This window comes from Ambystoma mexicanum, chromosome 9, assembly GCF_040938575.1.
Source record: "Ambystoma mexicanum isolate Mex_15411 chromosome 9, UKY_AmexF1_1, whole genome shotgun sequence".
Lineage (NCBI taxonomy): Eukaryota > Metazoa > Chordata > Amphibia > Caudata > Ambystomatidae > Ambystoma > Ambystoma mexicanum.
The window spans coordinates 921,498,746-921,511,360 of NC_090931.1; the positions used below are offsets into that span (position 1 = coordinate 921,498,746).

Below are 12,615 nucleotides of genomic sequence, written 5' to 3' on the forward strand. Positions count from 1 at the left end.
GGCTACCAGAAATTAATGATATGGACAAATCTGGAAACTATGTTGTAAAGATTCTGAGCTCCCACTTACCTGAAATCCAATTCATATGTATTGAATTCTGCTTCATATCTAAGTTTGCTTGCAATCTTTGGCGGAGGCTCCCAATAAGAAAGTCATTGCAATATGCACTGACTTTTTGGAGTATGCAGAAGTCTTCAAAAGCCTAACCACACAGTTCCATTGTAATTGATTTATATATTGACATTCGAGAGATGTTGTGAAAAATGTTGAACATTGAAGTTGATATTAATATCCATCTCACTTATAGGTAGCACATTATTACCATCCAGACTATTACAACATTAAAGACTTACTTCATGAAAAGGGAATTATGAGAGTTGTGGTTGCCAAGGTGGGAGGTTGATGGACATAATCCAGTGGGAGATTTCAACAAACTGTAAGGAAGAAAAATAGTAAATAATATCAAAAAACACACAAAGAGCAGCAGTGTTGATAGAAAAGTCTTAATTTCCATGTTAAATTGAAGAAAGTAACAATGTGTTACAAGAAACATGAAATATCTTTTTTGCCTGCAGCTGAACCAATACAGTTCACAAAGAGCATCCAGAATATAGTGGTGAGTGAACACGAGTCAGCCACTTTCGAGTGTGAAGTATCTTTTGACGATGCCATTGTTACATGGTTCAAAGGAACAACAGCACTGCGCGAAAGTGAAAAGTACAGCTTCAGAACTGAGGGCCGTTGCCATTACATGACCATTCACAATGTTACTGCAGATGACGAAGGTTTGCTTCAAGGACATTATTTGGATTACTCAATTATTAATTTCCCTGTGTGCTCATTATTCCTCTAACATATGGACTAATGATTATTCTTGTAGGAGTGTATTCAGTAATTGCTCAACTCGAGCCAAGGGGTGAAGCAACAAGTACTGCAGAACTCTACTTGATGACTAAAGGTAAGATCCTGTTCCTGTTTTTCACTTTTGTAATGTATTACATGCAACAGGAGTTGCTTCTTTGCATGTCTTCAGATGTTACAAATAAGATGGAGATAGTACAGAAGGTTGCACAGTGACGTTGCTGACGTAGTTCCAGAATAGCCATGTTTTAGGCCCTTCCAGAAGTTGAAGGGAGTTATCTTGAGCCATAGCTCTCAACTCACAAGCTTTTGGCGGGTGTCACCCGTCTTGTAAAGGGCTGACTCACCCGTCAAGCCTCCTGCACGCCCATTGATTCCAATGGGCGTCTCACCCGCCAAAAACAAAATCGGGTGATTTCACCCGCCTTTGCAACACAAATGGTTGAGAGCTATGCTTGAGCTGTAATGGAGTCGGCACAGAGTTCCATAGAACAGATGCAAGCAAATAGAAGGTATTGCTGTATTTGCTCAGCGTCTTGGCTTTGGAAAGGCAGCATAGTTTTCCATCAGAGTGTTGTGTTTGTTTTGGCGTACAAAGTTTGATTTTGGAGATAAGGTACCCTGGGTCAAATCTGAGTAAAGTTTAAGGCAACGCTAAATTGGAATGTGCTTCATTCCAGGTATCCGGTGAACAGCTAATGCTGACATCATGTTTTCTCAGTGACCATTTTGCATTTAAAGCATGGTAGCAGTACTAGAATCTCACTGGAGTTGCGTAGGTTGACAGGTTTGATGGCACAGGAATTACTATTGCCACAATCCAAAGGTGATTTTAATGTTTAGTACTGTTGCCCATTCTGACAACCATAAAAATAGGGTGATGCATAAAAGTGTTTTAAGTTGGCAGTCAAGATGGAAATTGTTTCTGCGGTAGAGTGAGATTAAATCAGCAATAAAAAAGCCCCAAGTATTGTAAAATTGTAAGCAGAACTCAACTCGTGTATTCCAATTATATAAGATGTGTCTGGATAGGATTATGCCCGTCCTCTTTAGAATGTTTTAGCAGGTTGACTCTACTTGTTCAGATTTGATGTCATTTGTAGTTCCTGATCTGAAAATGTGCAGTGGTCGTCCACACACCCATGTCGTACCAATTGAAAATTAATGACTACATCTGTTCTCATGGTTGGTGAAACAATTCAATGATATCTCGAAAATAGCTGCTGGATAACTTTCATACTTTTAGTCATCAACAACAGACAGCAATTTGACACTGATGAACTACAGACCCCTTAAACTGGTGCCTTTAACATCTATTGTCTCTATAAGATTAACTGAGGAATCACTAGTTAACTGAAGCTGAACATCATAGATAACTTCATTAGGTGGATATTATTTTTTATAGGTGGTTGTATTCATTGTAGAAATATGTTCTGTTCAGCCCAAAACACCTACATACACAAGCATGTGCTGCCTACAACAGATAGCAGTTTCAGAATGTACTCATCACGGGATGGGGATAGAAATATTACGGAGGGCACTAGTGTGGAAGTCATGAGGAGAGAAATAGCAGGAGATTGAGATTAAAACAAGGAGAATTAATGTATAGCAAGGTTATGGGAGGTTATATAGAGTGCAGTTCATGAAGTTGAGAATTTTCTTAGGGCAAAAGGGTGAGAGAAAGGCCGGTGAGGAGGCTACAACAGTGGTTGAGATGACCAACTAATGGGGTGGAAATGAGACATTTGTGGAGTGGTATTTGGAAAGGGGGGAAGATTTACAGGGTGTTAAGGAGGTGGAAGCTAGAGGTGGAATCTAGTATTTATGTGCACAGCCTGTACAAATAGTACATTTTAAAAGATGAAAAGATTTGAATCCATGGATAATTTGAATTTCTTATTTTTGTTTACAGAAATAAAACTGGAATTACGACCACCAGGTAAGGATTGATAGCCCTACATAAATATACATCATCTTTTCATCCATTGTCAAAGTGTTTTGGTGTAGGTTAATGGACACTTCCTTTTTGCCAGCAAATCCTCCACTTCAGTTACACCATGTGTACTGTTGGGTGTCAAATACAATTTTCAGAGCTCTGAAGCAAAGAAAGCCACATATTTCATGATGGGTGGAATATTTTAATGGCATGCTGTCTATTTATTGGCCTCAAAATAAGCACAAATGCAAATATAAGTGATTGAATGTTGAAAGTGAGAAAAACACTGAGAAATAATGTCTTTACGAATTTCTTCAACTGAGCAACCTACAGTCAACTCTTGGTTTTGTTAATTTTAATAATCACCTTTTGTATTTTAGATATTTCCCTGCCTACCTCTTACACTTGCATACAATCTTTTACATTCCATTTAAACACAATTGTAGTTCCTCAACTTCACAAAAACATTTTAATGAATTAGCACTGACTTTTAAAGGATGATTGTTTTGTTGGACAAAAAGTGATGGGTGGCACTTAAGCAGTACTTAATACATTCATACACATGTAGCTACTCAATATATGTCTAAAAAGGCTATCGCTGCTGTCAATTTTTATCACATTGAGACTTCAGCAGAACTCAAATGTTCATAAAGGGCTCCACATGCTTGGAATGTAATTCTCCTATTTAGAAAAAATAATTTTACAGATATACATTGGGGTTAACATTTCCCAATAATATTGTCACTTTGAAAGTGATGAATATTACATTTGTAAATAGGCAATAATCACACACATTCGTATAGACCATGATCATGTCAGTGCAGTGTTTTTTGTCCTCAGCACTGCATTGTATTTTTTGATTAAATAAAGTGGTTTATATCTGCTAGAACCACCTGGTAAATTCATGTGGGATATCATGTCTTGTACCATTAGTATTACAACTGCCCAATAAAAAGATCAGTTTTTATCTCTGGGCTCTCTAAATGTCATCTTCATGGTTTCTTCTTTTAAAAGACATTTGTTGCTTTACAAATTGACTTAGGCTTTTGTAAAAACATTATGGATGTTAAAGGAGTAATGTTTATTTATTTGCATGAATAAAGCATACAAGCGGCCCTGTGGCATTGTGGCGCTGTCACAGAGTGCTTAGCTTACATAGGTAACACAACAGTAGTGAGGACATAGAATAACAGATATAAGACGCTGAATTCAGAAAAAAAGGGGCATACATTAGGCTGTTGCTGCGATTACAAAGAAACAGCATGTATACGCCGGTTAGTTAGGTACATTAGCAGAACAATAAGGTTTTTAGCGTTTTGCAGAAGGTGGAGTAAGATCTTTCATGTCTTAGTGTGGTGGGCAGGGCATTCCAATTTTTTTGTGCGAGGTTCTGGAAAGTGGACCCCACACCACACCCCACTTTCAATCTTTTGAACGTGGGTACACAGATCTGATTGGAGAGGTGGGTTCTGGTTGGTCTGTTGGAGGAATTGAGGACTTGAATGTATACACGTTAACGTGTGATGATTCCATGTTAACGATCTCAAATACCTTGATCATATGCCTAATTAAGATCCTTATTTAATTCCCCAGATGTTCCTGACACTAGGATTCCATATCCTGCTGAAGAAGACCTAATTGAAGGTAAGGTTGAATGACATAGATTTGTTACATAGATGTAAAAGCTGAAAATCAAATATACTACCATTGCATTCTTCCATTTCACTCACAAATTAGACAGGGTCTGATCAGAAACCCAAGTAAATTTGACAAAAACCGTATTATTTATTTTTCTAAGAAATCACTCAACCTGTACCAGTACCAGAAGAGAAAAAGCCAAAGAAAGGTACAAGAACTAACATTGGCATAGAGAGGTCTAAAACCTATTTAGATTGTTTGGACTTGGGTGTTTCCCTCATATACTAAAATAGAGCCACTTGTCTTCCAGTGACAAATATAGTCATGTAACCAGCTTCCTTTATTCTACTTAACTTCGAGCTAACAAATTCAGCTGAAAACTAATGCAATGCTTTTAACACCATTTTATGTATAGTAAGGTTAACACAATAGAACATTTTAATGAAAGAACTCATGAAAGTCATACATTCACAAGTGGGTGCTTTGCATTTCTGATGGGTCCTTAACAACATGCTTTCATTTTGTTTTTAATGAGCACCCTTGCTACGTAACATATGAAATAGATATACATATGTTGCTCAATTACAATACAATTGACCTCTAAGCTAAGATCAGGGGCCTGATTTACAAAGAAATTTGCAATGGGGCTTCTCCGTTTAAAAAAAGGTCCTAACAGTTTTGGAAATATGTTGTTTATCTTGTCAGCTAAGTGAGGGTAACTTGGCTTGCTTACAAATAATTAACCTTTTCCACATTAAATTATTTTCATTCACTCTGATATTTGGAGTTAATATATTCCTATCTATTATTATTAAACAGCTTAGTCTCATACCCTTTTGAAAAATAACACGCTGAAATGGATAAATCACGTCAGCCCAACCTTTAGTAACTAGGTCTTTAATTTTCCTCTCCTTGCTTCTTCCTTTATATCATGTTGTTAAGCACGTCTTCATGCCACAGTAGCTGGTAACATAATAAATAACTTCAGATGTGACCACTTTTACTGTTCAGTGAAAATACATAATGGATAACATTTTCTTTTACATGCTTTGTGTGGTGCTAACTGGTGATTCTCCTATCTGTTGGTATTTGATTACTCATAAATGTTGGTTTGTCCCTCTGTGTTACTGTGGTTTGTCTCATGAATAAAATCTTCAAAATCTTTCTTAATCTTTTGCTTGAGGCAAAGGTCTGACACAACATTTGACTATATTCTTATTACATCTTTTTAAAGTGTCCAAACCTCTTGTTAAGAAAGTGCCTAAAGGCATTCCCTCGGCTAAGGAGGAAGCACCCTCTGTCAAAGGTACTGTAATTAAATTAGGGAAATCCAAAGACAATGTATGAAATTGTGTGTTGATTGTGTTTGTCTGTATCTGTGGTTGATGTTTTTGGTGAAGGGATTTCTCAAAGATTATCACATTTTATCATAGTTCATGTTGGTGGCTAAGCACATTTTTCTAGTGTCGCCCTAACTTTTAATTTGGCATGAGTCTCTTGTGTCTGACAATTGTGAGTGGTTACAGCTGTAATGATGGCCCTGTAGCATTTGTTGATGTATTTTGTCATTTAAATGTTAGCATATGAAGGGTTATTTTTTCTGATTAGAAAGTAAGTGTTTTTTCAAGAAAACACATTGGGGCCTAATTACCAAGCCATGAACAAATTGGCCCAACCTGAAAGTGCTGCATTTTCTCATCGAAGAGATTATCCGTAATGCTAAAAAGTCATTTGTATAAAGCATGTGTGGATTTTGGCAATCTCCTTAAAGGTTTGCTCTCCCCAAGAACCATGATTACAAAAAAGTGAACAATCACTCGATATGACAACAACACTACAAAATAGTGCAATTCGTTTTTTGTAGAAATACCTTTGGGGTATTGGTTGGAATGAAATATATCTCAATAAGCACATTTATCCACAATGTGCATTGAACCAAACACATTGGGCCTCATTCCGAGATTGGAGGCAGTCATGGTGCTATTTGCGCCATGACTGCCTCCAATAACGGTACCGGGATCAGTCGCGTTCAATGGGGACTTACCTGTGTAGTCCGACCTTTGCGGGACCGGTAAATCCCCATTGAAAAAAACATTCCTCATTCCCAATTGAGCCCCCATAGTGCTCAATGGAATGGGGAAGTAGCTAATAACGGTACCGCAATTTGCAGTACCGTTATTAGCTCTGAAGTCTCTTAACGGGTCCCGTCCTTAACAACAGGTCAGACCTGGCATTAAGGAAGGGACCCGCTAAGGGACCACGTAGTAGGGCGGTAAGGGATTACCAGCACTGGTCTCCTTACTGGTGCCCGGTATCCCTTACCGCCCTACTCGGAATGAGGCCCATTGACTAAATCTGTGCACACACCAGTTACAAGGTAGGTTATCTGGAGACATTTAGCAGGAAACAAGCAAAAAGGAAGCAAACTTGGGAATTAAAATATTCACAGCAAAACTTCCAACAATTTGGCTCTGGAGCATTTTTCAGAGAGGTATTACATTCTAAAATATCATGACGACACATGTTAACTGTTTAAACTATATAGAGATGGGTACTTGCCTGCAACAATTCTTGTCCCTTATGGGTATCTACCTTGTAGTCATAACCCTGTTTTCAAGTGGGCTTAACAGGTGTGATGGGGCATGGACTTTAATCAAAATGTACAGCTAGCTGACATGAAATGTACATACAGTGGAAGAAGCATCATTTACCACTGACTAATACTCAATGATAGTTCGAATTGCATACACCCTATAGCAGATAAACAGTGGGTAAACATCAACCTCATGTTGATTTTTAAGTAGCAATGGTAACCAGAAATGCTTGATGCTGCAAAGCTCTGAAAGCTTACAATTGTTGATTTTTTTCATTTCACCGATGTATACCTAATGCTATCCAAATGAGAATCAAAGTCATGACAAAACAAGACTGCTTGCTAGTCTTCTTCCATTTCCATTGTATATGTTTAGGGTGTCGTTTTCACATTCAATGTGTTTCATATTGTTGTCAAGAATCTTTCTCTTTCTAGCCTAGCTCATGCAAGTGTAATTCCCACAGGAAAGAGCTTTGAGGTGCAAAAGCATTTGTACTCATGCATTAATGGCAAGCAGAGAAACAACTGAAACACCACCATACATATTCCTAGATTGTCATGTACAAACTATTGTGTCCGTTGAAGTACTATGTTGTGTCAGTTGAAGTACTATGAATAAATGTCCCGGTCTTGTGGTGTGCCTGTAATGAAGAAATAGAGGTAGCATAACCGTATCGGGCCTGATTTACAAAGTGTTTTTTTCAATGTGATATGCCAATTGAAAAACACTTTTGTAAATCATGCCAATTGTCTCTTGACTTTTTGTGTGTTCGAGGTGCTATTGGATTTTCGTCAATTGTAGCTACTTTCTGCTGCAGCAAACTCCTTTTCATTTGTAGAATCTTTTAGATATATTATACATTACTCTCAGAATGTTTGCACGTATGCACTGTGTTGTGTTTGAAATCTAAATCCATTCATTGTGCAGTTTCAGATGTTGCAAAGAAACCAGCAGCTCCATTTGCAGAGAAAGCAGTTCAAGAAAAAGGTAAATAGCTAATGTAAAAATGAAGCTCCACTCAGAAGTCCTTGAAACACTTCACACCAACAATGACCATCTTTAATGTTGACTAATCCTGAGTTAATGGTGCATTCAAATAGTGTGCTCTTGGTTAACATGACACAATGAGGGAGAGGATAGGTGGGTACGTAGGGCTGGAATATGAAGAATATCACCCCACTGAGTACCATCTGGAAAATAGGATACACCCACTAAAGACTAACCATTACCCTTTGTAGTTTGTGTGTTCCCTTGTGTATATAAATGGAAATGTATATACCTGCAATACTAATTTACAAGTATTTGTATCTGCTTTATAGTCACATCCCTGTTTTCAAGTCAAGTGAACGAGTGTGGTGTGGCGTGTACTTTAGTTAGCTTCAAGATATGTTTCAATCAAACTGATGGGAATACAGTAGAAGAAGCAGCATTTACCCTTGGGGATTGCTCAAGAAAAGTTGGTATTGCATGCATCCTATAGCAGATAAAAAGTGGATAAACATCACCCTATTGTTTTATTTGTAAGTACAGATGCTAACCAGAACTGCTTAATATTGCAAAGCTCTGAAAGCATTTGATTGTTCATTGTTTCACACACATATATACACACCCCTCTCCAAAGAAGAGCCAACACCATGACAAAACAGGACTGCCTTCTTGTCTTCTTCAATTTCCTGGGGAAATGTTTTAAATTGTCTATTTCATACTACATTTGTTTCATATTGTTTTCTAGAACTCATTCTCTTTCTGGCTCATGTGCTTATAACTCCATCTGTCAGTCTTAAGTCATATCACTTCCAAAATGCCTTTTAACCCTACTTAAAGATGCATCTTATTGGCCATTAAATATGAAAATAACCATGCTCCTTAATGGCATAATTCACAACCTCTTTCAGCACCATTCGTGGATATAATGTATTGCTGCTAATTTCTTTCATTGCTTTGAACCTGGAATCTTTTTCTCTTGTTAACAGTCTGTCTTCAATGTATGTTCTGTGGCGTCACAAATGTATACATCAACAATAACTCTTTAGATGTTTGCTGTTATCAATTTAATTAATGTCATATATGTTTTATGTGTAATCTGTTTTGTATTCATGCTTTTCTTTTAGAATATAATAAAATATAGCAACCATGTAAAATACATAAGTACAGACCCACTGGGTGTCCCAAATGATATATTAATCAGAATTAATGATTACTCTTAAAATGTGTTCAAACCAAAAAGTGCATTTTTCCTACAATAATCACGTTGCTAAGGTTCTTAATTTTAACATAGCTGAGATTATTTAACCACATCGTGAGTGAAAGGAATTCCATGAACAGATAAACAGAAGGCAAATCACTGCAGGGGTGATAGTAAGACAAACTAGTGGTGGGGCTGGATGTGAGTGAAGCAGGGACTCAAGATGAACCAATAGCAGATAGGGGATTAGACTAAAGCCTGCATGAGGGCCAGGACTTCAGGATAGGGTTTGAGGCCCAAGAAGAAGTTATTCACATGCACAGGTTTTCTAATATCAAATATTATACTAAGACATAGTGTATTAGAACAGATTTGGGACAGGAACATTCAGTTCATCATGAGCAGATGCATAATCATCTTGCGACTTTTCAGTAACAGCTCATGAGTGTCAAATAACGGGAGAATGAGTTGGGCTTGCGAATGGGTTGGGCTTGCGAATGGAAGATCTATTGGTAACTCAATGTGTTTAGGAACAGCAGAGGATCTTCACTATAGGTGTCACCCACCATCACGCCTTTATTAAGCTGCATGCAAGGGGCATATGAGCAAGTGGACACTTATGGCCCACTTCCAGTGAATTGTGGTATTGTTCTTATAACATCCCTTGGGAAAACGACTGCACCTATAAGTGGGAGAAAAAGTTACATTTCTGCGATCAGTGTAGGTTGACGTCAAAACAGTCCATGTTCCATTGTATTACATGTTGTCTGTCAGTGCTTCTTGAAAATTCTTATTACATTCTTTCAACTGAAAATCAGATCTTAATTACATCTTTGCAACAACAACCTGTGCGCAGAATGGCTTGTCTATCTTTTACCTTTGTACTTATTGCATCATACATCCTGGATAACACCAACCCGCATGGCGCAAATGGAGAGATTGATATTATTGGAGCAATGTGCCTATTTAACATTAATATAATCATGCAGACCTAAAGACATTTTGAACTACTAAGAAAAGCATTTTAAAGTAGCATGATAAAATCCCTTTCCATCTTAAGTGTGCAAGTGCCTTAACAGGTGCCCATATTAATGTGAGTGAATATTTTTCAAGTTCCTCCGGTGTCAAGGAAGTCTAAAGTGGAAGTAGCTGTTGTAACCAAAAAGGAACACATTTACGAAGAACAATACCCTGAAGAGACACCTGTTTACGAAGAAGAAGTCACCTATGGACAAATAGAAATTGCCCACAGAGAAGAAGAAATATATGGTAAACGGGAAGCAATTTATGAAGAACACGTTTATGGCAAGAAAGAAGAACATTACGAAGAACACGTTTATGAAAAAACAGAGGAATATTATGCAGAAGAAACTTATGGAGACAGGGAATCATTTTATGAAGAAGAAGGTAGATTTTGAACCTTTACTTGGTACATGGTCACTGTTCTTTTATGTTAAATGTTTAATTGTAACATTGTACAGCGAGAGTCACAGCAGTGGAGTGTATCTCTTTGTAGCTTGCATAATGTCTTTGTAGTTTGCACAATTCTGTCTTACCTCAGGTAAGCTCTGCACGTATTCCTGGCATCCCTCACTTCATCTTCGAGCACTGCAGTTAACATTTTCTGTAAAATAAATGCGTCACCCCTGTAAGTCCAGTTTATAAGAAATCACACAAGGTTTAGAATGTGTATACCTTTTATGGATTAACTAACAGCATTATGCTATGATGGAAAATGAATTAGCTTTCAAAAGCTCCAAATTCTTAATCAGATGGAAACCAGCACAGAAGTGACACATATTCGAAATAAACACGTGCAAAATGATAGGAAGGAAACATAAAATATCTCATTGTACTTATATGAGTGTCGACGTTCAGCACTACCTCTACAAAATACATAATGAGCTTTCTCGGTTAAGTTACGCTTAAGAGACACAGCTATACAGTGTTTAGTGTGTTATTATTTGTTATTATTTGTTGTGCACGTTCGTCCTTTCAGGCAAAGCCAACGTCACTCAACCTGTGATTGTATATTATGTCCTTTTCTTCTTATCATTATAACAAAACAAATGGTCTGGCATTTTCCCACAACATTGTGCAACATCCTTGTTAGGCTACTGCCTGTAATCTTTATTTACATTTTCCATTAAGTGTTTTGGCCAATACATAAATTAGGAAAATCACAAAACATCAATGATCAAACACTATTCCTCTGACACTACTCATGTTGTGCTTGCTCAGTGGTAGCATGTGATACCATATAAACTGTGCGATGTTTCTTCTTAATGAAAGTACAAAGTACACAGGATTTCTTTTCTATTACTCTTATGGCCAGAAAATGTACATTTATGATATGAGAGTTGTTTTGTGAGTCGTAAGGATCCATAATTTGTTAAGAGGAATATGACTACATGTGTGCAAAGGAGAATTATAGGAATAGAGAAAGGATTCCCCAACTACAGTGCGCTCAGTAGTATGCAGTACCATTGACGAATGGAACCCAAGTCATATTACCATGAAAAGCTTTGTTAATTACAATAGTGTGCACAACTGTATAATATGTTGGTTTGGGTATGTCACCATTACACTACATCAACAATAAACCATGCTTTCATGATAATATGACTAACATTCTTCAATGGTCAAGTACTACTGAGTGCACTGTAGTTGGAGAATCCTTTCTCTATACAATTACTTAAGCTGTTCAGGTGTTACAGTTTTCCCCACCTGGTTGCAGCCAGTTGGTACCAATTGACATATAGTGATAGCTCAATCACAAGGAAGCATAAGCATAATCAATTTTAAGGTTGTTGCTGTGACCCCCAACACTGCTTCAGCTATATCTGTGACAATTCTAGGTAGTATTGCAATGACATCAGATTTAAAATGAAATGTATCTCCCCATACCTCTATTGAAAATATCGAACTGTAAACACAGAAAATGATGTTTATTTTTGGCTGCTCTGCTAAAGATTTAGGTAGAGGCATGTCTGTTGTGAAGTTACCTATTCACTTTCCAATGCCCCTGGCTCTTTATTCCTCGCGTAGTGGATAGACAAGACCCTTTTTTGCAATGTTGTCAAATGAACAGAGCATTCGCTAGTAAAGTACGAATGTCATTTCCTAACTCTTTTTGTGGCATTTGATCTTTTGAGTTGATAACATTCATATTCTTATTAAAGCCTATGAAGTTGATGGGGAAGGAGAGGCAGAGAGGAGACTGCCAGCTATTGAGCCCACAAGGGGAGAGATTTCAGAACCATCAGGTACAGCACATATGCCAGCTTTGCAAGATGAGTGTTGCCATGTTTAGATCCATCCATGCTTTGTTGCGTTAACTGCATTTTTTTGTTGTCAACTGAATCTGTGTCTCGAACGATACTTTGCTATTCTTTGTCATT

General features: G+C 37.5%; 1 protein-coding gene across 1 annotated transcript in view; it reads left to right on the plus strand.

Moving 5' to 3' along the window:
• The window catches only part of TTN (titin), a 364,996-nt gene that overhangs the window by 146,656 nt on the left and 205,725 nt on the right, over nt 1-12,615 (plus strand). Inside the window, exons 102-110 of the mRNA XM_069616101.1 lie at nt 576-785; nt 881-958; nt 2,774-2,800; nt 4,391-4,441; nt 4,596-4,643; nt 5,670-5,741; nt 7,957-8,016; nt 10,328-10,621; nt 12,397-12,480. Of these exons, the coding sequence (XP_069472202.1) occupies nt 576-785; nt 881-958; nt 2,774-2,800; nt 4,391-4,441; nt 4,596-4,643; nt 5,670-5,741; nt 7,957-8,016; nt 10,328-10,621; nt 12,397-12,480 (924 nt within the window). The remainder of the gene's footprint in view (nt 1-575; nt 786-880; nt 959-2,773; nt 2,801-4,390; nt 4,442-4,595; nt 4,644-5,669; nt 5,742-7,956; nt 8,017-10,327; nt 10,622-12,396; nt 12,481-12,615) is intronic.